Source organism: Vanellus vanellus, assembly GCF_965231255.1.
Source record: "Vanellus vanellus genome assembly, chromosome: 16".
Classification (NCBI taxonomy): domain Eukaryota; kingdom Metazoa; phylum Chordata; class Aves; order Charadriiformes; family Charadriidae; genus Vanellus; species Vanellus vanellus.
In genome coordinates this window covers 5,783,403-5,810,720 of record NC_138921.1, presented here as the reverse complement: position 1 = coordinate 5,810,720, position 27,318 = coordinate 5,783,403, and the positions used below count along the sequence as shown (strand labels likewise).

At 37.2% G+C, this 27,318-nt stretch overlaps 1 protein-coding gene across 2 annotated transcripts in view; it reads right to left on the bottom strand.

Annotated features, from left to right (window-relative positions):
• Positions 1-27,318, bottom strand: part of SPECC1L (sperm antigen with calponin homology and coiled-coil domains 1 like) — a gene marked incomplete at its 5' end in the record, with an annotated part of 50,338 nt that overhangs the window by 3,627 nt on the left and 19,393 nt on the right. Inside the window, 8 exons of one of the 2 annotated variants that reach the window (XM_082491879.1) lie at positions 53-112; positions 1,027-1,143; positions 11,583-11,685; positions 14,900-15,056; positions 16,886-16,969; positions 18,882-18,972; positions 24,359-24,450; positions 26,079-26,242. In XM_082491879.1, coding sequence (XP_082348005.1) covers positions 53-112; positions 1,027-1,143; positions 11,583-11,685; positions 14,900-15,056; positions 16,886-16,969; positions 18,882-18,972; positions 24,359-24,450; positions 26,079-26,242 — 868 coding nt within the window. The remainder of the gene's footprint in view (positions 1-52; positions 113-1,026; positions 1,144-11,582; positions 11,686-14,899; positions 15,057-16,885; positions 16,970-18,881; positions 18,973-24,358; positions 24,451-26,078; positions 26,243-27,318) is intronic. The other variant, XM_082491878.1, reaches the window with a different exon arrangement.

The following is a 27,318-nucleotide window of genomic DNA, read 5'->3' as shown; positions in this document are numbered from 1 at the left end:
TTTGATTTTTATAAATGGAACTTAATTCATTCAGTGTGCACTTAAAACTTACCAGAGTAGATTTGATGCCAACACTTTCCGCTGCTTGAAAAGCCAAAGTGAAATTTCTTCTCTGCGTGAGATATAAAAACATGTTAGAATCCAAGAAAATACTACTTCAAACATAATAAAGCGGTGTTGAGAATGTTCACGGTAATGCTGCTACTTTTTCTTCAAATGGAGTCTATGATTTGACCATAGTATTTCAGAAAGAGCCATAGGAATGAATGCGTCCTACTATCATCCAAAGATTTATAGAAAATTTTTATAAATTCCTCATTCAGAAGATAATACTGAAAAAATCATTGTCAGTGAAGAATAACTGAATTATAAAATCCTAAAGAACAGATCATTATTTCTTTAAAAAGCATAAATAAAAAATCTCTTCATGTGTTAATGAAATATTTTTATATTTTTTTAGGAATTATCATTAATAATACATCTCCAGATAACATACCAGTACATATTAATTATAGCACACTAGAATACAGACTACTTTACAGTCTTGACCTCTTCTAGTTTACCTTTATTTGATACATATCACTTGAGAAGAATATCAGTCTCTTATCAGTATGAGAAAGTAGGATGAAACAACATCCTTGTGATATTGAAAGAGATGAACAAAACATGTCAAGATACAAACTGGATGGATTTAAAACCTTTAAGCTTAAACATTCCTTGCTTCCAAAACCCGATCTGAAAACACTTCCCAGCTGTTTGGGTTAAGTGCCTCAGGCTTAAATTTATGACCTTCTGCTATTTTTTTTTTTTTTTTTCTTATACCTGTTCCAAAGTTGTGTTTAACCCAATGATCTCATACTATTAAAACGTTACAATAAGAATAGCAGCAAGATAGTCTGAAGTGTTTCAATTATGATTCCTAGTAATACTGGGTTTTTTAGAACTCACATTTGTTCACTCTTCTTTATTAACCCATATTAATGACATGGTCTTGCAGTCCCAGGAATGGGATTTTTAATGTCGTACCTTGTCCTGGCTGTTGAGTTCTTGATAGGGAATGTGGGCTGGGAGGTAAGTATGGAGGACTGCGCAGAAAGCCAAACCATCATTCCAGCTGCTGCTGAAGTTTGTTATGTCAATATTCTCGAAGGGAAAAAAAAAATACAAACAATATTAAAATCACAATGTAACAAGTATTAGTTCTACCAGTCCACCAATACTTGTGAGTTTGGTGTTTGTTTTTTTTTTGTTTTTTTTTTTTTAATACCTTTGAAGAAATCGGCTGAGAAAGCAAAGACCCTTATACTAAAGTTCTGTGGTAAGAAACCGAAGCAGAGAACAGCAAAAAAAATTTAGCAATAAGAAAGTCAGTTATCTTGTATATTAATTCCAGGTAATATTAAGCTCTTCCCCTCCTTCCCCCCCGCCCCCCAAAAAAAGTGCAAAATGTGTGTGTGAAAGGTGTAAAATGTTGTGCTAGAGAGGGTAATAGTATAGATTTGGTACAACTGTACACACCAAGACAGAAAAGCAAACGAGTTAGAGATGTATGCCTAAAACCCCTGAAACGGACCACGTGGTAATATCTCTGTTAATGAAAGATTTACTTTTCTGCTTCTACTGCATTAACATCCAGAGAAAATTTCTAACTGATGAGGACATTTTTTTTTTCCTCTTCTAAACAAACAATTTCTATACAGAAACTTATGTGAACAAGATCACAAACAAAAATTAAGTTTCAGTGGAAATATGCGTTCCAACAGATATATCACTGACAGGGGCAGGGAATTATTATCTTTGGGATTAGAACTGAAATTGAAAAATGCAGTCTTGCACTCTGGGTCTTTCAGTTCCAGTAGGAAACTCAGTGGCACTGGAAAACGCATCTCCTGAGAGTGTCTATATCATTGTAGAAAGAGTCAGCCCTGTCCCAAAGAGCTGACGAACAAGACGCCTCTGTGACCTTTTAAATTACTGTATACTTGGCTGTTGGCAGTCAAACAACGGTAAAGAGGGGATAGCAGTCAGCTTAAACTTTAATTAAGAAACAACCAGTAACAACAACTCACAGTTTAACTTTTAGACTTTATGGAGAAATAGAAATATGCTTCAATATCCAACTCACTTAACTGGGCTCAGGCAGAAGCTAGCCAGCTCCCCCACCTAGTTTTTAAAATTTTAATGTAGCGGGAACCCTAACCTCCAGTCACAGAGTTGCAGAAACACAATCACACAAGTCAAACTTTCACCTGACAGCAGCAGTCATCACCTGTCTTTCACAAGACATGAAAACTTGTCATTCCTACTGCAGAAAAATCCACCGGGAATCAGTGCGACTGTGCCACACAGGCTGAGAACGAAGGCAGTTGCATTTCTTGTCAAAGCAGCGGTTTGGGTTACAAATGGAAAACAACTGCAATCTCCTCCAGCAGAGGAAAAAAAACAAAACTAAAGGCCATTTCTGGAAGAACGTGAGGGAAATCTCCGTTTCCTGCTCAGCTTTAGCACTTTTTATACCAAGTCCACCAAATGCAGGTTCCAGCTCTGGTGACGTAAGCGTACGTGCTGGGGCGCACGATGCCCAAGGCAGTGGTCTGAGCCTCGCCTGCCGTCCTGCTGCCTGCTTGCAAACGGAAATGTCATTGTTGGAGACCCCCAGTCTGTGGGAACATGTTCTTTGCACAGCTTCCTCAAGCCACAGGGGTGGGAAAATTTAAAAGCAAAAGAAAAAAAAAATAAAAATGAAGCTCTCCCTCCTTTCTCCTCAAGAGAGACAGGAAATTGGATTTAAATTAATGCTTGGTTAAAACTTTTTCAATGTTACTTAAATTAGGCAAACAAATGCAACACACAGTACAAGGCTTTAAGGGAAAAAAAGGGAATAAATATCAGATTGTCAAAGCCAATAAATTCTTACTCATGTCTGTTTACAAGGTTACTTTTTGGAAAGTTCTTTCCCCTACCCTGCAACCAGTAGTGCCTCGGATCACATCTCTATCAGTAAGATGGACAAAGGTAGGGAGAGGGGCTTTTTCTTGTCAGTCATCTGTGGCAAGCTAGTTATAAAAATCAAACATGAACGACCATGTTTCCTTTGCTACACAGTCTCCTGCGGGAGAAAACTTGGTGCTCGTTTTAACCCCGTGGCTGAAATGCTCTCCCTCCTTCCCCAAGACGGCCGAGTGATGCGGGAAGGGGAGGGGAATACGTACAGTGGCATTGTCACAGTTAAGCACAGATCTGCTCAGACATACAGGCATGCATCAAGTCAAACTATTAAAAAAAAAGAAGAAATCATACTAGCTCAAGCTACAGACGAGCATTAGCAATTTTTTAACTCACAGGACTACAAGGATAGCTATTACATTCCTTACAAAAGTAAGGAGGAATGCTGAAGCATCGCTGAATCTGATGAACAGTTTCTAACACACCGGTTTCCAGTCTAGTTTCAACAAGTACCTGTTGCATTGCTATTATTGCAGAATAATTTATTTCTATATTTATATCTATTTACCAAAGACCAGGAGTCCATTAAAGGCAGTCAGCGGTCACTGTACAAATACAGTAAAGTTCGATAGTACCTTGCCTCACAGAGCTTACAGCGGCTTTGTCCTCTCCCAGGTTGCTCTACGTGTTTCAGAGGAAGCACAGCAATATTTATTTGAAAATTTAAGCGTCTGAGCCTGAACACCAGCATTGCTGAAGCACAGATGGGATCTCAGTACTGAAAGAGGGATGGAAGGGTGCACAGCCTTCAAAGTGAGAACAATAGCTTATATTGGAAATGAGGGAGCACACAGAAAGGAGAAGCAAACTATGTCGTACTGTTAAAGCAATGAGCCAGAACAGTGATCTTTGCAATGGTCAGGATGGACACCAACAGGCAAGAATGCATTCCTCAGAATTAGAGAATAGGATGCTGCAGTGATGTCTATGAGATCAACTGAGCCTACACCCGAGGTTTGACCCTGTGGATGGAGGAGGAAGACTTGTGCTCAGAATATAAGAAGAAAAAAATTGCAGGGTATCGGAACAGTGTGGATGCAGTAGAAAACAAGACCTACAGAACAACCGGGGCTGAAGACAGCACTCTTCACATGATTAGAAAACCAGGAGGGGCGCTCACTTCTAAAATGTAGAGACATAGTTTTGTAAGTATATTCCCTCACCCCAACAGGGAAGCAAGAAAACCAGGATAAAGTTGTGCTGAAAATGGTAAATGGAACTAAAACAAGAGAAAGTCATCTTCCTTTAAATGTTGTATAGTTGTATAAACTAAAAATGTCACTTTAAATATTAGTAGCATCCATAGAATGTTGAATTTTGAATCTGAACATTGGGGAAAAAAAGGCCACTTTAAAAGTTCACCTACAAGTTCGGTTGGTTCTCCAAAAGAACTTGGTATACTGTATTTTTCTAAATCTTCCTGTAGGGTCCAGCTTTTATTAAGACAACAACCAGAAAACAAACCCATCATCCGAGAATCTTAACGTATCCAGAGAAGCTGAATTAAATACAACGGAAGGAAACAATTAAAAGGGACTGGTTTCTGTTTCCAATTGCTCTGAGCGTTATGAATTATTATTACCTCTCAGACTAAAAAAGTATAATATTGGTCAGACACTAAAAAACAAATCTAGAAACTGGACAGATTGTCATTTAAACTGAAAATTTAATTTTTTATGTAGAGTTTTGAGCACATAACTGGCACATTTAAATACAGCACAATTTTATTTCCCAAATGCTTTTAACTACTTGTGGTTTTTTGAAAAAGCTTGGTCAGTATAATGAAATCAATCTTGCATTAAGCTCTTATTTCTCAAAGAATTGACGGTAAACAGAACATCAGCCTAAAATCTCTGACATAATTTCTTCTTTGTTACTGCTTTTATTAAGTAATTGGCTCTATTAAGAGAATTCTGCTGGAATCTAATCCGGAATTTTTCTTCAAGCCATTTCAGACCACAAAGTACTAAAGCAATTGAAGGACATACTTTCAGATAAATTGTCAAATGAGGAATAAACCTTTCTAGAGATAGGTGAACTAGAAGGAGATTTATCAGTCTTTGTCTACTGATGTTTAATACTTAGGCTGCGAGTGATGTCACTTCTAGTATTTGGGAGAGATTTATTTTTAAAGGCAGTTCAAACAAAAGGAGTTAGGCAACACGCTGTTCTAAAAAGATCTGTGGAAGACACACTCCGGCCAGGAATAAAAAACAGAGTTAAAAAATTGTAAGACTTTTCTAGAGACAGAGCATAAGAATATAACAGTTTACATAATCAAACAGACCAAATTCTATAGCCCATTCTACAGCCATGACAAAAGGGGAAAAAAAGATGGTAGGGAAACACCCTGATGGATCCATAACCAAAAAACCTTTCAAGCATGACTCGAGCTCCTATTAAACTGCAAAGTGCAGAATAGGAGCAGTCACCACAAAATGAGTATTCCCTTGTGCTCACATAGGAAAAAAAGAGTAAGAAGATTCTTCCTGAAACAAGGTTGAAATGCAATAGGAACAAAACGATCCATCAGCTTAGGCTGAAATACAATAGTGGTTAAACAGTAAATGAACTGGATTTGAACGTGAATCAGAAGTGCATCCTTACGATAAAGAATGCAAACTGTATCCTGAACTTACAGTTACAAACTAAGAACAAAGTTATTTTAACTCTCTCTTCAGCAGACACATCCACAGCTGTCTTCAATCTTCCTGAGCTATGTATATCACAATTCGAGCAGAGGACCACACTGCATAGCAGCTATTTCTCCATCCCTTGCTCTGCACAAGGAAGAGAGGTTCCCACATCCTAACGCAGTTTGGCTCACAAATGAGTTAGGACATGGATAAAATAAAAACATGTGTCTATGTCTCTGTTGTATTAGTTAATGAAATAAGTGGGCTGAGAAAGCAAAAGCATTCATATAATTCTGTACTATAATACATTAAACCATTAAAACAAGATTTGAGGTTTAAGAGTACAGACCTTGGCAGGCTTCTTCCCATGGCAGAAAATTACTATTAAAAAGCTTTTAAAAGCTTTTAAAGACACAGACACACACACACAAAAGAAAAGAGTATCCATTAAAAAAATAGAAAGGTAAACTACAAAATAACTGTTACCCACGCTCCATTGAATCAGGATTCACTGATTCTCAAAACACAGATTAAAGCTGTGGCTATCAGTACTTTTGGCAGTAGGTGAGAACGTAAAAGTATTTCTGGAATAGACTTAGCAGTCCCAGCTACTGCCTCTTCAATCCTAGCTTATGAAAACATAGTAAATGGCAAATATAAACCATCAAAACCCTTAAATATTGAGTGCTGATGTTTCTTTCCACACCAAAGACATGTTATTTTCCAGTTTTGGCACAAAAAAGAACCGTAAAAGGAGCAGTCGTTCTCAAAAAACCCCAATAATAGCTTCAGACATTAACATCACTTACAGAGATACATACAGCTTCATAATTTATTCTAAATTTTGTTGTAATTAAGTCTAACAAGTTGACGTTTCTCTTGTATCAGAATCCAATCCAAACAGAAAAAGGAAGCATGTCCTTCCTTAACTTAACAATTTTTGGCTGAAGCATCACAGCTTAAACCATGGAGAGAAGTGTTTTGGCATCCTGACTGATGAATCAACCAGACAGCACCAGGCAAAGCATGCGCACCCTGCAATCGCTACTGAACACAGGCTTACACAAGGCAGGCTTGTCCTCTCTTTGGACTTTTTTAAAAATCAATATAATACTATGAGTAGAATATGATCTAGCTTAGTGTTGGTGAAGACATGTATATAAGAACAGGTTTAAAAAAAAAAGACAACCCAAACCATCTTTTACCTTTAGCTTAGTTATTCTACATGAGTACAAATGAAAGCATGGCTTGATTTCAATGTGCATTCAGCAGGGCGTTAGGTACACATTACTGTTTATTGCTGCCATGTAGACAATAAATTTTTTGTAAGACATGTAACTCTGATCCGTATAGGAAGTAGAAATTAGGTGGTCTTTCCAGAAAAAGCAGCATTGTAGGTATTAGAGCATCGGTAGTACAAGGCTACAATAGTGTGTGTACAAGGCTTCCAGTGTATCGGTAATTCGGGAGTGTGGAAAGCTTAAAGAAAGGTTAAAAAAAAATTTAGTCTATTCTTGCTGCTATCTTGTGACAATTGCTTTTTTGGTGTCAGACTTGTGGAAGTGAATTATCTCTAGAACGCTGATAAAAAATGGAAAATAAATTGAAATATTGCTGTAGATAAGAATGGGTAAGGATATGTGTATCCTGTTTATTGGTCCCCTTCTTAACACGAAACATGCATGCTCACATCCTTCTTTGGACTTTTATTACTTGTGTACTCATAATGAAAGTAGCTGTGTTCCAGCTAGGGTAAATGCACCACAACAGCTGGACAGGATTACTTTATGCTTTGAAGATATCTGGAATTTAGGACAGTTTTATGACACTGCACATATCTTGGAGGAGCCAGGAGGATCGTCTTCCCTCTGGAAAACGCCGCACTTGGCACTGTATTCTGAATCAGTATGTCAGATCCTAAGCAAAGCAATCAAGTGTCAAGTGTTTTGTGCCTGTTATCTGAAAACTAAAGGTGATTCGCTCCTCCTTTATCTAAATACTGAAAAAACCCACCCTTAAGAGAGCAACTCTCCTCTTTCATGGCTTAGGGCTCTGTTCAGCCCTGAACGCAATTAAACTCAGTAACTTAGTGAGTGCAATACTGTCGAGACTGAACAGGCTCTAGATGAAAGTTAATACAGAACCTGACTGCTGTTAGTTCTGCAATGACCTTCTGCAGATCACCATCCTCCAAACCTAAGCTTCAAGGAGAAATTCTACTTGCAAACAACATTCAGACAGTACGTATATTAAAAGCAACAATATAGGAACAGTAAAAAAACAGGTTTTTACATCAGTAGGGATTTCTTGTATTTTCATTGGCTATTTTAACCTTATTTTTTTATTGAGGTACTCCTTAAAAAATACCAGATTTGGAACACAGTTAAATATTGTTTAGTAACTTCATTTCAAGAAAACTATTCATTTATTCCCTTCCAAATTTGCCTGAATAAATCAAGAAAACTGTACGATGAAGTAATTTATTATCTTTTTTTAACAGGGTTGAGTATTAGTTTCTTTATCATAATACATTCACAAAAGAGAAAGTCTTAAGATACCTTTAAAAATTCTGCTATGTAGAATTATATGTTTGTCAGAGGTGGATAGCACAGTTTGGTGTAAAAGTCTGTGAATGTGTGTGAAGGGCTTTAAATAAAATCCTTTTACTATAATGGGCTGAAATTAGAGCCTCACCACACTCTCATCTTTGAATTATTTAGCATTCATAAAATTTCAAGCTTCTAAACCAGAGATACTTAAGACTCTTAATCAAAAGCTTGAAAATAATTTCCTAGAGGTGACAGGAGAGCAGAAGTTATTCTTCCATTTTACTTAAGCAGACAAAAATATACTTGTTGCACCAAGCAAACGAGTAGCACTCTCCACAAGAAGTTTGTGAATCAAGGAAACCTTCTCTCTGTGAAACACTACAGACCTCAGTGGGTTTTGGTTTTTTGTGGTTTGGTTATTTTGTGTGGTTTTTTTTTTTTTTTTTTTTTTTTCCTTCTTTTTCTTCTTTAGTATTTTCAACACATGGAATAAAAAGCAGCTCAAGAACTACAGCTGGCCTACAAAGAGCACAACATTCAATCGTATGCTGCTGCTCATTAATAGGGGTAAGGCAACTACATCATACCTTGGTTTTTAGCCACTGGCAGCTCACCTATAACTCTGTACACTTTAAACAAAATTTTTGAAGTTAAGATTTGTAGCCGGCTATTTCTGTGATTACTATTTATACTATGTTATTACTATTTACATTTTACTATTACACAGTCCATGTATAAACCAGAAATTCAACTACTCTCCAATATGCAGTGCAAAATATAATCCCAGAAATGAAAGGTAAAGCAATGCCAAGAGCAAATACGGCTCTGTTAGAAATGGGGCTTTAATTCCGTGTGCATGGATCCATCTTCTCTATGAAACAACAGCAACTGAAATAATTTTTGATAAATATTTACATACATGTATGCATATCAAACTACAGCTGTGAGACCTCACCTTCAGGGGAGAGGGAGCAAACAAGACCGAAAAAGTGATTGTTGTCAGCAACTGATGAAGACGTAAAACACATATTTCCATGTTGGCAAAGACTTTCTTGAAACTACTGGCTTACAGGGCTGGGTTTTACTTAAATATCGGTAGTTTAATTAGATTTGCATTAGAAACAAATTGATATAGTATGAATACGACAAAATTAACAAAAGAATTGTTCTGAAACAAAAGCCTTCTAAGACTTTCTTTTTCTTTTCCTTGTTTCCAAATCACAGTTAAACTCTTCCAGGTCATTTTAGAACTTGTGACAGACTCAATTTGCAAGTAGTTTTCCTTTAAAGTGTTATATTTGTAACTCCATAAATAATAGCTAACATTAACTTAAATTGGTGACAGGGTAGAAAATCGGACCTACTGCTATTCCCACAGAGGAAAAGGCAGAGATATTTAGGAGTCCTGTGCTCTGCGTGGCTCCCGCAGCAGCTCAGAGCCGGCAGACGGCTGGTCAGTCAGCACAGCATCAGGTAGCTCTAAAAAGCCCACGCTGGCTCTTGCCCAGACGCTACGCCAAACAACAGTAAACGGTGGTATAGAAGGAAAGTGGAAGTTATAATGATGGGAAACGCTGGGGATAAAAGGGAACTGCGGCAGAGTATAAGACACCAGGAGGAACTGGAGGTAAGACAAGGTACCCTGTCAGCATTCGGGTGGCAGCAAAGAAGAAAGAGAGCTACAGTACCCTAAGTAGGATTGAATGAGGAAGGGAGATGTTCATTATTCTGACGCTTGTTTACTGCTCGTCAGTTTTGAATCCACATAGTTTTAAAATAAAATTAAAACCAAGCAAAGCTTCAATTAAAAAAAAAAATTAAATCCTTTTCTGGTATTGATAACGTTGAGATGCCAGAAAGCTGAATAAGCACTATTCACAATGAACACAACGCCAGATATGTTTAAAAACATTAGAACACCACTAATGTGGTATTCAACCAGAATTGCATTTCAGGGGATGCTGAAAATAATCAAGTTCTGTACAACAAAGAAATGAAAAATGAGTGTGCCTAAAGCAAAAGACATTCTTCTCAAAAACCTAACTTAATATAACCTCCTGATATTATCTTACTCTTTCACAGGAAGGCATGCATTGGTCTGCAGATGCTATATGCTGTGGTTTCTCAGTAGCAACGCAAGCAGGGAACCGTATTACAGTTGTCGAAGCAAGTACAGTAAGTCTCAAAACCTATTCTACTACTGTTTATAAAACTCAAGTAATTATAAGCAGCGATCTATAGAAACAAAAGCATGGCATGCTTTTGCATGCTCTTGCACGCGCACTAAACCACAGATTGAAAGGTCTGGAATACCTTCTATTCCTTTTTCTGACCTGATAAGGAAGCTGTCAAATTCATCTTTCATTTCAAGACAATATGGGAAAATATTTTTGCATTCAGTTTTAGAGGATTTATAAAGAAATATAACATCCTGCCTTTTTTAAAAGGTGGGGAGGGAGAAAGGCTCTTTCTACAAAGCAGCGTATCCTCAGAAATAGCCCAGTTTAGTACTAGACGTGCCACAGGAAGAGGGGGGAGGGCTCATATCACAAGCCTGTCCATTGTACTGAAAGACGACTTTTCCTATGGATGGGCGATCATCCTGTTATGCGGCTCTCAACTTCCTCCTGCATTGTGAGTCTCAAGTCAGGGAAAGAGTAAAGTTCTTAAACTGAGGATTGTGTTGGGAACTCCAAACGCTTTCAATACAAGTTAACCAAACAAATACATCATGGTCAGACTATTAACATCCTGGTTTAGTTTGCTGAAGCCACTATTCTTTTGAAAAAATAATGTAATCAGGAGAACTCTGGATAGTCATCTTATTAGCTCTTTTAGCTTCTGATAACATTTGGACTAACTGAAGAAAAAAAAAAAAAGTCTGGAACCGAAGTAGAAAGCCAAGTTCAAAATACAAGACAATGCAACCTTCACAAAACAAACTGTCCGTAAACAGAGACTAAATGGGAGCACTTTGAAAGATCCAAATAAAACGACACTAATTAGCTACCAAAAAAATCTCTCTCAAATCCGAGAAATGGCACTCTAATTGCATTTGGGAAACATTAATTTAAACTTTAAGTTGCTAAAGTTTCAGTTACAGTTTCAAAAGTGCGATCTGTAAAAGGCTGTTATAAAGTGCCTCAACAGAAGGTCAGCTGCCCCCTTAAGAAAAAAAAAAAATTATTACCAACATGAAGCAAAGTGACTAAAGAGCTATTAATGTTAGTTAGGTTAGGACTCGTAGCATGTGTTCCAAGAAGAGAGTACAGTACATACCAGTGCCATTGCAATCTATGCAGTCAACTGTGGAGCAGCCTGGTTTATGCCATTGGCAGATTCTGGTGTGTTGCAGCGAGAAGTATGCCACGTTAAATAGCTCTACAGTTACCTGATATCCTTCTGTTTTTTTCTGGCACCACTTCAGCAAGGCATTTCTCTTGGATCCTCCATATTCTCTTGCCAGGGCAGACAAGGGATCTTTCCTCTCTTCCCTAGGAACAAAGCAGAAGGGCAACTTAGAGCTCGTAAAGTATATTTTGCAACAGAAATACATATTGTAAAAGCTTAAAAAGAGGGCAAATTGCTCTCATAGTGAAAGCAGTAGGGAACAGCACGCCTGACCGAAAACTTGAATACACAGAAAGACCCGCAGAGGCTTAAGAGTTATTTTGGAGTAATTCTTCCATAGCAAATCATCCTTCTTTTTCTTTTAAATTAAACTTTTATTTTCCTAGGTCTTTCAACCTCAATGATATCTTTTCTATGAGTTCAGAAAATTAAACTCACAACACGGTAAGTTCCAGCTTGAACCATTAAGCTACCCCAAGTGACTTTATTTTGTATTTAGAAAGAGAATAAACTGATGCTATCTCTTTTGCATCTCGTGGCTGATTACAAATGTCACCTTGAAACAACAAGTTTGCATATTAGCAGCGTGCCATTATTAACAGAACATTTGCCTGAGATCTTCAAGAAAAAGAGGGGGGGATGGGGGGGGGGCTCTAACTAGGCTGATCTTCCATTTGATATACAGGCACAATAACAATTCACTTTTTTCAACTAAGAATGTTCAATTACCAAGAAAAGCTATCAATTAATTTCACTTCCAGTCTGTCAAGCTATCTTAAGTCATTTTTTCTTTAAGGAAAGATTGGGGAAGGAAAGAACGAACATATCCAGGTTGGCCAGTTTTTCATAGGAGTCTTACATTACATCTCTTTACCAGGCTTACAAAAATGAGTGCTTCGATTAAAAAAATATGTATTATAGAGGTTAATACTCTGGTAGTGGCCTAGTTACGTGATTCATTATTTCAACAGATAGTGCAGCGAACAGTCTCTGATAAAAAGACTAAGTATTACACCACTACGGAGCTTAGTTACTGGACTAAGAGTGTCAGCAGTTGTTCTTATTTTTAATAATTTCCATTTGGAAAAATTAAAATAAGATAACTATCAGTGAATCCATACTGCGAAGATTTCCTCATCTGCCATTTTTTAGAGTTCTATGCAGACGTAAGCAAGATTCTCTCAACATCCACAAAGATGATGCCCTAAGATACTCCTTTTGGATATTTCCAAAAAGACATACAGATAGTATACGTTCACTCTCAAATCTTCAACTCTTTGTTGTTTACAACATGTTTGGTCACTGGAAAGAGGGGTGGAATGTAGAAATACATAATATTTTCAGTGGATTCGATGCTACAGATTTACAGGTAGCAATTCTGCAGGTCCTGCTAATTCCAGAGAGATTTAACATGACAGGGAAGTTGCTAATTGTCTATTTTAAATACAAACGCAATTATCTGAATAGGTTATTGTATTTAACCTTCATCGGTACCACACGGCCAGAATGATGCTTCAAGAAATTTTGTACTTCGGTTCTCAAATCAGTACATATTTCAACAACCCAAACTGGTGTATTTTTTCATTGGTGATTGAAACAAGCAATAACGGGATTGCATATTCAATCTGCAACGAAGATTAGGCAACACTGCAAGGACTTTACAACAGAGATTTGGGACAACATACAAGAACTCAAATTAAAAGCTCCCTCTCTTTACGCTAAACATACTGTTTAGCCATGAGGGAGCTGCACAGCCTGTTCTCAAATGCCAGTAAGAGCACATGGTTTATATCAGGTTCTCACAGTTATGGAAACACTGCTGAAGAAAATAAATTAGAGTAAGTTGTATGGAGACAATGAGAAATGGTTTGACATATAAATCTTACAAGTTAGCATATTAGGTCAACTGTATTCCAAATCAAAGAGCCAATGAAGTTTCAACAAGAACAGGGAACAGTAAACTTCAAGTATTTGTTTTAGTGAACCGCAGCAATAACTAACTGTTTATTTTACAACAACTTTCAGGAAAAGGTAGGGGAAAAAAGAGAAACGTGATCACAGAACAAATTGAAGTCCAGCAGCGACATTCTGAGGACTGTTCCAAAGAGCGTGCTCACCACCACGCACCCACCGCGCTGCAGCTTCCTGCTAAGTCTTCTTGTAGCGCTTAGCGTTGCGGTCAACGGTCAGGCAGCAGAGCAATGACATCATAAATATAACTGTACAATTTTACCGTGAAGTGCCACGCTATTTGCTACAGTCTGCAGGCTGGCATCAATGCAAGTTTATATATTACCAGTTCAAAGTTCATATACAGGTGTTTTAGTCTTTTCATTTATTTCTAGATGTACTCAGTCTAAATTTAGGTGCCAACACACAATATTAATTGCTGCTGGCAAAGTACCCACAGACCCAAACCCTTCTGCACGGTGAAAGGAGAGCAGCACCGAGTCATTCCTCAGCTGATCTCAGGGAAATCATTTTCAATAGCACCCACGCCGGCAAATAACTTCACAATTTTATAATGTAATTATTACATATTGCAAATGTCTCAGAGCATTAAGGGTTTAATATTTCTGCTGTACAAAAGCTTTATCAGGAAGTTCTGTGTTAAACGGTCTCGAGAAAGCCATTTAACCTTTGTGTGCCAGTTTCCCAATCTACGAAGCAGGGCTAAGCACATACTTCACTTGCGTAACAGGAGGCTTAAATACTTTGAAGTCCTTTGACTCATAACACTACAGATAGGAAAAGTTTATAATTTATCACAGACTTATCTTTTTGTCTTGCTAATGAAAGGGGATTGCTTGGCCATTTGTTACTTAGACTTGCATTATGATTTCATCTGTGGGACAAATAACCCAGACCCATTCGCTCACGGCTATTTAGAAGACTTGGCAGTGTCTGGAATTAAGACCTAGTCATGCTGCTTTTCATCTTCAGCTGCAATTACAGAAGTTAAGGTTTATCATGCGGTCTCCCTGGGTCCAAGCCTCTCTGAAAGATTTGTTCAACACGCCACAACATAAGCTTATTTCTTGAGTTTGGCTTCATGGTATTTTGAACTGCTATAATGCTATTATTTAGCGACATGACTTAGCTTGGTCATCTAGTGGAGCACAAAGTTTTGGTATTAACCTCATAAGCTCTAAACAGCCTAACTACTGGTCTAACTTTTAAAACATATACTGAGCTGCAGAAAACACTTTCTGAAGCTCGCAAAGATTATTGAAGATCATTATTGTATGGGTGGCAGTAGAGTCTGCAGTCTTAGTGCCAGTATCATATGCTAGATATATGCAGACAGATAGCTATGAAATTAACACATTTCAGTGCACCACAAAAAAGGGTTTTTACCTTATTCGACTTCTGGTTGTGGGGGTAACTGATGCCGTAGGAGAAGATGAGAGTGACAGCTGTGGTGAGGTGGTACCCATTGCCATGAGAGATGCTGGAGATGCTCCTTCAGGTGCACTGATATCCCGTTTGATTTCTTCACTACTTCTTCGAGAAACTAAGTGGGAAAACGCCCATATATTTATCATTTGCAACCATAAAACCTTTCAAACTCATTCTTGCTCTCTAACAGGCATTAGATCAGAAACCATGCATGGAAACTCATACAATACCAGGCTTCAACATTTTTCTTGATACTTTCCACTTCGGAAATATCAAGGATTTAGACTGCACTACCAACATTTATGATCAAGCCTGCATCTTGAAGCAAAGAAAATTTGATGAATGTGTTTTAATGGAATATCACTACGTCCATTTGAAGGATTTTATGAATGAGAAGGAATTTTAACACCAAACCATTTCAATTTTCTCTGGTCCATGTAGTTACACTACTAAGCTTCAAGTAGTTAAGAAAAAAGAAAACCGTTTAGAGATGACAGCTGCTCTATTTCCACTTAATTTTAATCAAGAATTACCGCGTATGCAATGCTCTGGACATTAACTAAATATCATTAGCAAGAAAATCAAAGATTGACCTGAGACCATTCAGCCACATTCCACAGAGCTTGTTTCGTTTTATCAAAGGACAATTTTTCTTTTGAATGAAAGCACAAGCATTATACTCTGTAAACCCAAATTTGGAATGGTTATGTTTTGTCTACACGGACAAGTTCCCAGTTGAAAAGTGTAAGGTTTGCCTTTTATACCTAAATACTCATGATGGTTTATATTTGTGCAAATCAAAGACATAACTATCCACATACATCAGAGACTTACTTTGTAATGACTTGGGGCAAATACATCAATTTATAAATACTAGACACAAGAAGTTGGGGAAAAACCCTTTTGGGCAATTTTTTTTTTTTTTAGTAGAAATCAAAATGATCTAAAATACATTTTCTTCTTGAAACCATTTACTCAAATATAGGTGTTTTTAAAAGTATTTATCTCCAATTAGTTCTCCCTAGTTTATAGAAAGCACCATTTTCACAGTATCATGCTATTTCTACTATAAATCTTAAAGATTTGTTTTTATAAGTCCCTGCTGATACAGAGACATCACCTTGATAGTGTACTAACACTCTATATAAACTTCTATTTCACAACTCTTTTTTAAAAATCCAAAGTTAATATCAAACGTGCACCAACCACTATGAGTAACACTGAAAAATACTTGTAATTTATGCTCGTCAGAAAATGGACTATTTAAAAATGATTCACTGCAAACATTCTTTTGCCCTACAGAATGGGTAGAAGTTTTGCTATGTAATATGCAAAAACACTTACATGCATTAGATAATGTATAATGATGCATTTGTTACCTAAAAAGAACAATCCTCCTATTGTAAACCATTGAAAAGAGTTTTTTCCACAAGCAAAAATGGAATTGTTTAATTAGAGAAGAATAATATGCTTCTCTGCCTCGTTCACTTAAAATAATCCTGCATTTGAGCAGTAAAAAGTAACAGCCAGGAACAGTTTCCTTCCTCATATATACCCTGCACACCAAAATTATTTGTAACACAAGGAGAGAAGTCAACTGTTACATGCATGATTCATAGTCATCCATCTGGTATGTTGGTACAAGTCATATATGCAATAATAAGGAGACGAGCAATCAAAAAGAAAAAAATCTATTCAGTTCCACTTGATGCAATAAAAGGGAATATTATTTCAGCATTGGACTTTAGTTTCTTTCCCCAAATATTTCAACAGAAAAATTGAACACTGAGAAATAAGCTATTCCAAATATCCAAACAGAGTGCTTTTTGGTAAGAGCTTGATGGTGTGAAGATCAAAGTTTTCTCTTGAAAAAGTGTATCGTAAGTACAGTATTGAAATGAGAGTTCCTGATTTTACTAATAATCTGAAAAAACGTGATATTACCAGAAATAGATTTGGCACTATCCATAGCGGGTACTCTTGGCAAAGATGCTGGCCTGCTGGTAGAAGATGTTCTCAACAAATGTTCTGGACAAAAAAAAAAAAAAAAAAAGGAGAGAGAGAACATCATTACGAAGATTCCAGTTAAATGTAAGATATTTGAGTGATGAATATTGTCTACCAGTGCATGAGTTTGGCTGTTTTAGTAAGAGCAACTGATTTTATCTCTATGAAAGACAATGCCTAAATTTGCTCATTACCAATAAAGATCACTATGAATACATCATGACCTTCTTAATCCTTTTTCCCTAAGGCCTTTCACTAAGCCACATGCCCTGGTCTATAAAAAATGAACTGTTAAACCAAAAGGTTGAGCAAGGAATCCCTATTTAGCACATGGCCAAAAATATTCAATATGCCATTCACAATGTGGATTGATGAAGCAGATTGCTTTGTCCCTCGTGATTTTTTTTTTCCTTTGGTTTGTTGTTTGTTGTTTGTTTGTTTGTTTTTTTTTTTTTTTAATTAAAAACACGTGGGGTTTTTTTCCTCCCCCATGCTGTGGAATCAAAAAGGTGCTTTTACATATTGTAGGGAAAGAGTAGTTCTACCTACCGCGAATGAGTAAAATCAAACAAAAACAAAGTTAGTTTTCTGTACCATCAAATCAAAACTATTTCCTATTATTGAAGAACTATTCCTTCAAATAAAACCTTTAGACTGTAAACAAAAGGTTTACATAATCCTATGTAGAAACACTTAGAAAGCAGAAATTTGAATACAAAACCCCCATGAAAATTAAGAATGAGGATTAAAAAAGCGAGACCCCAATCATTAGTTGAAAACATGGCACAAGAAACATACATTGCTACAGAGGTTCTTGAAAAAAATAAATGGCTGTAAACAGGGATTCTGTCTGGCACATTCTCTGTTTGAATGCAGCCCTGCTCCTGCACTGACTGACTAGAATGAAAACACAAAAACTATATAAAGCGTACCACTGGTTTTGTGTTTAAACTTATGTCTACCCATGAACTCTCTAACAATTAAAGAAGCCTAAACTATCTTCTTGGAAAGGCATTTCAATATTCCTAAAAATATCCAAGTTTCTAAAATTAAACCTCCAGCTGCATTGTACAAATAACCTCAATATGCATTCAACAAAAGCAAGAAGGAAATCTGGCACATACAGACTATTATGAAGTGCTACAAAAATAAAAAACACAAAAAACCCCAACCCTTTAGAAAGCATCAGACCTCAGGAATACCAAATGCAGAGGAAATATTCAGCCTGGAGTCATATGGGGATTATCTTGAGAAACATCTACAAAAAAACCCACCCTAAAGCAGGCATAAATCAGAGCGCTACACCCAACACATGATAGCCATTCATTCTCACAGGAAGAGCACATTGTGAACAGTGTTTTGAGAGACAAAACGAAGTTCACAGAACAGGGAAATATTGGGAAACAGATAAATCAACACTCAATTTAATTCCATTCAATTTTTTTCATCTGGCCCCCGAAGATTCAATACTTAAGTTTATATTTTGTTATTCACAAGCAACGCAATGCCAACCACCATCCTTGTTTCATTTTGAGGGGGGAACAATCACAATACATAATGTAATCCCAGAACTATGTATTTTTAATATCTGGAAGACAGCTGCAAGGCATGTCCCTGAAATCATCTTGTCTTGATTTTGCAAGTGAACTCGGTTTATGCACGTATTAAAAACTGTCAAAGTAACGCCAAGTTATCAGGATGCAATCATGGTGGTGTTGAAAATTCAAAAAAGTATCTTTATGATATGCCACTACGTGTGATGAAACACGAGTAATAAAAACTTGAACTTGAAATATTCTATGATTCTATGAAAATACCATGGCAATAAAAAGTATAAAATATAATAATACTTTGGATACTGAACAATATAAAATTTAAAAAAAGTATTAATAGCATTGCTAAACACAAGGTTTAAATGAACTCGAATCAATACCTTGAACAGGGATTTCAGCATAGCTTGGTCTTTTGTCTGCCAGCGTGGCCAGCGGTTTTGAAGCTGAGATCGGTCCACTTATAGAATGCCTCTGAAATGGAAAAATACTTGTGTCAAACATAATCTGAAGGTAAAAAACAAATATGGAATTGCAGAATCGGTTTTAGAAACTCAGATGTGACATTATTACTGATTTTAAATAACTAAAAAAATTAAAAGAACCTTTAAAAGTACTTAGTAAAAAGGGCGTGTCTCTACCTGTTGCTTTTGTCAATCTGAATGCACACACTACAAAAAATGAAACTATTCAAAAATGAACACACACTACACATTGATATTGTAACATTTACTTCTTTAAACTTAAATCTGTTCCTGAAACCAATGTTGCAAACTAAGGTTGTAAATTCTCTTGCAGTTTTTGTATTAATTTTGACTTGATGTATTTATTTAAACTAATACAACCTCCCATACGTAGTCAAGATTTTAGTGCTTGATTTGTGTTATAACATATGCCTTTACAGCTCTGTGGCTTTTACTGGAAAATCAGGATAAGGGTGTATTGGGTGTAGTAATATGAACTACCTGTTGCTAAGAAAAACTCTACTGAAAAAGCTATTACTTATTCAGAAAGTCACCAGCAGTTGTTACCACCTCTTTAACCGAGATGCTCAGTGAGCAACAAGACATTCTGTTAAGTATTTTCAAATATGTAACGCGATACAAATATAATTAATTTTTATTTCTAAGGCCACTTTAATTTCTGTTCTAATGATTTTTTCAAGTTTTATGTAAAATATTGAGGAATGCATGGCTTCTGGCAGCCTGAAGTGTAAGTACACGATCACAGACGCGTTAAGTCTTGCACACAACAGCTAACCGCTGCATAGCACTGAAATAAGCATTTTGGCATCACACAAATGAACTGTACACTTCCTGAAACTCAGGACTTGCTGAAGACGCAGGGAAGGCCGTCTACAGTCACTTCAAAGAGCGTATTGCAAATTATAGTACATTCATTATTTACCCTTTCCCATTCTATTAGATTCCTATATTTAATGACAATCAGTCCAGTAACGTATGTATCCTGAAAATTCTTTCAGCTCTCCATCTGGCCCAAGATTAGATGAGAAGGTTAAATGAGCCTTATCTTTATAAGATAATAAAGGTCAGATGTTTCTCATGCCAAATCATGTAGGCAAGACAGACAAATTCAAAACTGTGATTAAAAAAAGTTAAGAGTATATACTTTGCAGCATCCTGTAGTACAGGCAGGATTACAGGACTGCTTATTCATCGTTTAGAGTCAAGAGAGCTACGCTTTTGTGCTCGTCAAAATCAAATGGAGAAAACAACTGCCAACCATCTAAGAATCTAACTCCAAAATACAGCATGAAGAATTTCATCACTTTATATCTCAAAAGTCCTGCACGTACACTACAAAGATTATTCCTTGAAACGTGCAGACGAAAGCGACTGCAATAGCGAGCTATGCGCAGAAGTGCCTACAACAGCTTCCCGTAAGAACTGGGATTTCAAACTTGCGTTAACTTTAAAGTTCACTTCACCCACTAGGGAATTTATTATTTTTTTTTTTTTAAATAAAGGACAAGGACACTAACACAGTGAGAGCCTCTTCCCCCAAAAGAAAACCACTTATAGAGTTAGACAATGAGGTTGAAAGCAAAACATTTTGTCATTTCATCTAGCTTTGGGATTGTCGTTACAAAGACAGCGTAGTACAGAACTTCAGCCAGGAAACAAAGGCACGTACAGAGCAGGCACAGTGTTGGATAACCATATACCTTTATCGCTTTCTCAGCTTCTGGATACCACTTAAAAACAAACATCCTTTACGGATATTGTCAGAAAGCGGTCGTGTTACTCAGCTGATAACTTGCTGCGTACTGGTCTTGTCTCCTTGTTATAAAACAAACTGTTTGTCTTTTTGCTCCTGTTGACACTGCGGACAGGGCTTGCTTTCGCTGTTGCTAGTTCCTTATGACATCTCTTACTATTACAACTACCAGTAGTAACGCAGGGGCTAATACACAGCAAATTAGAGGAAAATGAACCAACTAATGTTTATCCCGTTCCGCTTGGCAATAACTATATAGTACTAGTGCACAGGTCTCTTGGAGAATTTTTCCTGAACCATTTTACAAGTGTTAGAAACTTTTCTGCTTGACTGAGCTTCTGCTGAATTTGCAGATCAGCCATTTCTCATTTCACTCACAAAACAAAACACATCTGATGTGCAATCAAACATGTCTGGATCCTACAATCCATTTATAAATAACTTTTTTCTTCAACTAGAAATACCTCCTAAAACTTGCTTAACTGCTAAACATCATTTGTCATTTATACCAGTGTTCAAACTCCTCAACACTCCACAGGATCAAAAGTTCGGAGGAATCATGTGCTTTTGAGGCTATTGATGACGGTAACTAATGGGACAGAAATGACTCAAGATACTTTGCAACCTCTGATCCTCTTCTTATTCATCCTACATTAAGGTCTAGCACAAGAAAATGCTAGAAACTTTAAGGACTACTTTTGATGGGGTTTATAAAGAAAATTGTTCACAGTCACATATTTTTACGTAGTAGTCTCTGTTTAACATAACTACAGTAACAGATAAAGATACTAAGATCAATGGTTACTGCCTCACAGCCATTCCTAATTTGAAGACAAAGTTTCTGCTAGCTACCTATGAATCCTTTAAACTCCAAATATTTTGCTTCTATCTCTTCATCCTTGCATCTGTTGTTGGCTAGGGAAGGAAACATGACCTACAACCACTACCAGGTACCTATTCCTGATCACTTTGCACTTCGGTATGTACTTCATTGAAGTACTTCACGCCAACACACCTACGCATGGCAATTTCAAAACACACACAGTTCTTCACATATTAGGCAGTTAAGATACGGAACTCTGACACTGAATTGCTTGGAGCCTGGAAGTTTATACGCTCAAAGCAAAGCAGGACATTTAGTGGTGACCAGCAACTCTGAGACCACGTCTACTTCAGAGAGTCCTCCAGCTATGAAACAGAAAAAGAAAGTACCAGATACACTTCCTTGTCCTTACGCTCCTCCCTAGGCATCTGCCTTGGCCACTCAGTAGCACAGCAGAGCCGCAAAGCTTTGGGCTAACCCAGCACGGTTGGGTTTACACTCTGAAGAGCATTCTGACTGTACCTCTTTTCCTAAATTCTTTTGCAGTATTGCTAAGCGCTATGGTAAATAACAGCTATGTTCCACTGCGGGCTTGGAACTGAAGCCAGAAAGGGTTTTGTTTGTTTGTTTTCAGTCACAAAAATGTATTCACGAAGGTATCTCCTTATACATACACATATCACTGTAAAGAAAAACAAACAAAGCCAAGACGGAGGAAATTCATGACACAGTCCAACATAAAAATGAAGTGATACACATAATTCAGAGAAGGCACACGTTGATGCATCTGTACTTGGAGGATCTTTTTTGCAACCAATCCATTTTACCATAATATCAGAATGGTGCTAGTTCCTCAGTACGCGCCCGTGTAAATATTTCCCCTGTGACAGCATGTAAAAGCAACGGAGATTAGTGGTGATAATAAGCGCTGCATCACCCATACAGAGATCAACCCTTCCACCTTTACTCAAGATCTTAAACCATGGATGACTTCTACAAGGTGGAAGCTGATCAGTCAACTCACATAGTAACTTATTAAAATCTCACTTTTTTAATTGCAAGAGAGTAAAAACCACAAACAATATACAAAAGTTGCATAAACACAGCAGTAGAAAACTAGGTAGTAATATGAAAATAAAGAAAAGGGAAAGATTACAAAAATTGCTTTTAAACCCAATCCCCTTCTCTCTTGAGCAGAAAATATTCTTTAAATGCAATTTACATAATTGAGACCACAAAACCCAGTTGCCTTCTGAATAACTACAACTATTTTCAAGAAACCCACCTATCTTCAAAGACAGTAGCAGCTGTTTTCAGTTATACGCCCTCCCCTTTGTTTTTCAGGCAATGTTTCCCACTAACGAGTATCCATCTGTTAATGACTTGGTTCTAATACTAGAAGTAGAATTCAAAATTCAGGTAATTCTGGCAGATCGAGAACATCAAACACAAGAGCTCTAAACCTGAGCAGGTTTGCAGTATTTTAAGATATTACTTTGGTTCATGGTTAATTCACAGGTAAATAAAGTGAAACAAGCCTCAGGCTTCATTCAAAAAGCCTTCTGTCTGCCGAAACGCTGGTCTAGCCTTTTAAAGCATGAGATTAAGTGTGCCTCTTCCTACAAGAGCACAGAAATATAAAGACAGATCAATAAGAACAAAGCATCCGTCAGAGAACTTGTTGCATTTAACTACTTTAGAAAACTGCTGTGAAGAGTGACTGAGCCACAGGAAGTAGGAGAAGCTCTCACAAAAACATTTAATTCTTTCTCTCTGCTTTGAGGCTATCTATTTGTTTTATGTAATTCACTCTTAAATTAATCAAAGCTGCACTAGTCTGAGCACAGGAGAACAGCTGGTCTGTTCCAGGTGTTGTTCCTAGAGCACTAAAAGCCAATACGGATATAGAATCTTCAGTTCACACGGAGAGGATTTATTACCAAAAGAATATGCTGAACTATAGCAAAATCAAGTTTTGGTACTTCTGGTTAGTAATATCTTGAAGGCAACAGGAGAATTACTGACAGTAAAGGAGTAAAACATGGAGTATATTCTTTGTTTTTTCTTTGCGAATCGGGTCCCATCTGCTTTGTCCTTAAACTTGTCGGCTTTTGCCAAAATCTCACTACCCACAGCTAGTGAGATAATTAAGCCAGCAGTGACCTATAAAGCTGAGCAGTAGAGTACTGACGATGCAATCTGAGCATACCTACGCTCCTGTAGCAGCTGAACAAACGCACAAAGCTTCAGAGGGGACAGGACAAAATACACAATACAATCACCAACTGGCCAAACTCTCAGTGAGTACAAAATGAACAAAGATAATCCATTCAGAGTGATTTGATTCCTCTCTGGTCAGGTCTGATATGGAAAGCCCATGCTACATGGGATACGTTTATACTGATGATTGCTGACAGATTCTGCGCAGATCTTGGTCCATTGCCCAAAGGGGACTACTGTCCTTCCTGTGCCAGGCACAGGACTAAGAACTGACACACAGCGACTCTAACACTAAGGAATGCAGATAAAGCTTTCCTCCCATGCTTCTCAGTAGCACAAGAATAGTAACGGTTGGGAATATTTAACAAGAACTTCCAAATTATGCCAAATCTTGTATTTACGACATGGTTCTCGGTGAAAGACTCTTTTGTTAGACTGAATGTTTCAGCAATTACTTACTTGTGACAATATTTTATCATCATTTCCCTACAAAGTCAGCCAATATTTGTATATTACCACCTGTAGTTTCACATGCTCTTCTTTACAAAGAAGGATTAAGTGCAGTTATAAAACACCTACCTGCATAGGGGATACAGCAGCAGCTGGGGGAGTCTTCATGGGACTTGGGCTCAGAGGAGTGCGAGGAATTGCGGCAGCAGCAGGGCTTGGAACTAGCAGAAACACAGAAAGGAAGCCACCGTGAGCGTTGTACCGTTTTGCAGTGAAACAGAAGACCGGCGGTTACAGCAAACTCTCTCCCTGTATTTTACATTACTAGTTTTACCAGATCACATCTTTCAGAATTTCAATTAGGAACTGACTGCAAAAAAAAGTATGCCTACACAGTTACTCCTCTAGAATTACATTCATTTTCTGTCTTGAATATATCATCCATGGTAAATTTACTGGGGCTGGAAAAGGCTAAGGTGCAGGATACTACTACCCTGGCAGATGTAAACGATGGCATTACTACTTCTCTGATCTCCAGATAACTAACGAGATGGTAGCAGGCTCCCGGGTCTGCCAGTAAGACAAGAAAGATAACCTATTATCGCCCGCTTCTCCTTTCTAGTTTCCAAAGTCCACAGGTACAACATACTATATAGGTAAAGACAATCCCTGAAATGTTGGGATTAAAAAAATAAGATGTTTAGAAATGTATGAAAACAGACAAATACCGAGTTAGTGAATCAATCACCTGGTTATTTAACAGCGTGATTAGACATGAATGCTGAGAAGGCAGACAGCAGCTTGAAAGAAAAGGTTAAGAAGGGAGGAGGGGACTTATTTTACGAAACTAACTCTGGCAAGAAAGCACCTTTATCCAACAACAGATTAAAAAACCTTCTAAATTAACACTAGGAAAGTAAAAATCCTGTAAATACCTATGAACAAAGAGAACAAGTGTGGAAATAGAATCATTTACAGAATCACCAAATAATGCAGAGAGGTTTCTATATCTTAAATTTTCAGGTTGTAAGCAATTAAAAAATAGATTTGCCATACAGTCTACGTCCAGCCAAGCCTTTTTACTTCAGAGACTTCCAGTGACATAATTGTAAATGAAATTCAAAGCCAAAAGGCCTGGCAAGGGAAATATTTTAATCCATACAAGCTGTCATGTGCAGTCAAAAGCTAGAAGCAAAGTGTTTCTCATTTCAGGATAATGACTTGTATTCCTTTTTCTGCTCATCTATAGAGAAAGACAACAGCACCTGTTTCCACAATCAGAGAATTATAGTAAAGTCTATTGTCTCAACAGTGACACCTCTTTCATTTTAGAAATTACTCCCTACATCTTTTAATAGGTGATACTGGTTGGACTTTATTTTTAACTTTCATCAGCACTTTGACTATAAGAATATAAGTTATTAAAAGAAACAAACTCTGCTCTAGCTATTACATGGCTTTTAGAATGCTTAATGTGGCACATTAAGTTCACATTTTAATAGAAAGGCTGAAATCAACTGTGCTTCCAGCTATAATTATGTGTGTAATATGTGTTTATGTATTTCTAATATACGGGAGCACTGAATCAAAGCATCTAGCATATGAGTCATCAGCAATGTGAGAGTAAAGAAAAAATAAAGACGACAAAAAAAGATGCTTGCACTTAACCGCAGTGAACAATCTGTTGTGCAATCTAGTTTAGGTTGGTTTGTTTCAGCCGTAACTTATCGGTCATGACAGTACAATAAAATAACTTACCTTTGAATTAGCTAGGCCATTAGAAGTGCCCATGTCAACATATGCAAAATTGTAACTTGGTACAGCTACTACACTAGTTGAAAATAATTACCTTGGGAGGCACTGTCAAATGACTTGATGAGTGTTTTTACAGTAGGAGTTGGCTCCGAGGAGGTGGATGATCTGCGACTCAGGCCCATTCCTTGTCTCAGAGCTGCCAAATCTCTCTCTACAGCATTCATGTAATTGTACACTCGACCACGTTCCTCTTCCTGCCTGAAATCAATATGCAGCCCGTTTAAGGCATTAAAAAAAAAAAAACATTTTAACATGCAAAGTCTTAAAATCAACACAAATTTGAAACCAAATTAAATCTATGGTCCAAACTGATCATTACCTTAACCTAGTTTTCTTTCCACTGTAATTTAGAAATAGGTTACCAACCTAAATTACCACTGTAAATTCTTACTACTTGTCAATAAGAGAGCTTAAGCACCAGGTGAACAGTCTATCAAATCAATACTTGATTTAAGGCTTAATGCCTGCTCCTGTCTCTCAAACACACACGTACACATGGATGGAAAAAAGCGAGCCTTAAGGATTTCACCATTTCACATGAAAATAATCAGCTTAGAGGGGAGATTTTTTTTCCCACCTGTATAAACAGAAAACAATTTGAATGAATATTAAGGAGGTAGGAATAAATTTCTGGCATACATTCTTTAGGCAGCATATGAATCCATTTAAAAAAAAAATTAGATCTTTGGTACAGAATATTTATGGTAGTTACTGTATTCAGTGTCACAAGATTTGTTTGAAGCAACTTATTTTCTACAGTCTGCAAGAATTAAACATTGACTGGTTTTTGCTTCAGACACCATACAGACTTTCCTAACACCTTCCCTCCAATGCAGTAGCTATACCACTTCCAAGGAATCCGATTCAGTCACCTCTTTGTTCTTTGTCTGCAGTGAATCAAATGTCAAAAGATGCTCGTGTATAGACAATAATGAATACACTGACCGGAATCAGCAAGCCAATTCTACCTTCAAAAGTTCAACTGAAACCTCAAAGGTTCACTTGCAAGCAGTAATTGAACAATTACAATTCCGGCTGAAATGTATTAGTAAGAAATGTTCATATTACTTAGTTTGGTGATCTTACTTCAGATTAGATGCCTTATGCCCACCACTCATCCGTCCAGATAATTTTCCATTTTTAATGTGACCAGTCTGCTCTTCCTACTATCAGCTTTTCCCCAAGTTCCAAAGCCTGCATTATCTCATATCCTGCTGGATGCTGGGTTAAGTGTAACCTTCTATAAAATGCCCATCCACGTGGAAAAAAATCTT